At 44.0% G+C, this 1,466-nt stretch overlaps 1 protein-coding gene across 9 annotated transcripts in view; it reads right to left on the bottom strand.

Annotated features, from left to right (window-relative positions):
* The window catches only part of dbnlb (drebrin-like b), a 33,733-nt gene that overhangs the window by 6,589 nt on the left and 25,678 nt on the right, over positions 1-1,466 (bottom strand). For all 9 annotated transcript variants that reach the window (XM_032515775.1, XM_032515770.1, XM_032515772.1 and 6 more), the window contains one exon: positions 336-487. In XM_032515775.1, coding sequence (XP_032371666.1) covers positions 336-487 — 152 coding nt within the window. The remainder of the gene's footprint in view (positions 1-335; positions 488-1,466) is intronic.

Below are 1,466 nucleotides of genomic sequence, written 5' to 3'. Positions count from 1 at the left end.
GTCTTTAGCTGCAGGCTACCAGCCAGTAAGCTAACGTTGCCCTGTGTCTTTAGCTGCAAGCTACCAGCTGGTAAGCTAATGTTAGCCTGTGTCTTTAGCTGAATGCTACCAGCCAGTAAGGTACATTGTGCCTGTTCTTTTCAGCCGACGTACGCAAATTCAATGAACGTGATTAATTGTTTTTGCTAAGAGCGCTGCATGGAATCCATCCTTTTTTGGTTAAAAAGAAACCAAGAAACCCATATTCCTGATATAGACATTTTTTAAAAGGGGTCAAATTTGACCAGAGGACAACAGGGGGTTAACAGTGTGCCTTTCCTTCAGTGTCTACCTACTTTTGTTGGTCTATTTGAGTGGACCTCTCCTTGTCCCTTTTGTCCCTCTGCATTGCCTCCTTGGCCTCTCTGTCTTTCCTCTCTTTCTCCATCTTCTGTCGCTCCTCGTCCGCCTTGTGCCGCTCCTCCTGCCGACGTTTTTCCTCTTCTTTCTAAAAGCCAAACAGACAGACAAGGTCAGCGTTAGATTTGGTAATTTTGCACATATTACGGTCATTAAAAAGCTTGATTCCACAATAGTTTGTTCAAGAAAACTGCTAGGCACTGAGCACCACTTTCTGGGTGGATCTGTGACAGGTATAGTGAAGAGCCAAAATCGCAGACTAAGGACAAAGTTATAACAGTGCTGGATAAGAAAGTGCCGTCTTGTGCTTTTATTAAGGGCATTTAAGAGAAATGGAAAGGTGTGTTAAGTGTTTCAAAAAGCACAAACTCATACAATATTTTGTGGAGTTCTTGCAATTTCAATGAGTCAAACAAATTGAGAATGAGAGCAAAACGTTTCTATGGATGAGGCCAAAAAAAATGTATAATAGGAGCCATTTTTAAGCGATAATGAAGCTCCTCTTGACCATGTCTCAGAGGTGAAGTCAACATAATTTTTTTGATTTATTGGGGTCTCCAGTAGCTTTATATCTAGTGACAGAGATCATGTTAGTTCAGATTAGTACTGGTAAATCTATCTAGATCTAGGAGTAGAAGGCATCGTGCTCTCTCCTTTTTATTTGACAAAAATGCTGAATTTTAAAATACTTTTTAAGGAAGGAGCAGGTTGGGTCACACGCAGACAGAAGCAGACACACACGCAGACAGAAGCAGACACACACGCAGACAGAAGCAGACACACACCAGACAGAAGTCAGACACACACAAAACCAGCCATCAGCAGACATAACATGCTCAACACAACAACCCACACGATCACCCGTTGGCACCGCAGCCAGAACCAAGACACACAAACACGCAGACACCGAAGCGACAACAACTAACTCAGCACAAGCAGACACACATACCAGGACCTAAGCGTACACCACTCACGCAGACCTGAACAGACAGAGCGCACAACACGCAAGACGCAAGCAGCGCACACCCCACACCACGCAGACGAAGCAGGCACACACATCACACACA

Source organism: Etheostoma spectabile, chromosome 5 (assembly GCF_008692095.1).
Source record: "Etheostoma spectabile isolate EspeVRDwgs_2016 chromosome 5, UIUC_Espe_1.0, whole genome shotgun sequence".
NCBI classification, from domain to species: domain Eukaryota; kingdom Metazoa; phylum Chordata; class Actinopteri; order Perciformes; family Percidae; genus Etheostoma; species Etheostoma spectabile.
The sequence above is the reverse complement of the archived record's forward strand: the minus strand, read 5'-3'. Positions and strand labels throughout refer to the sequence as shown.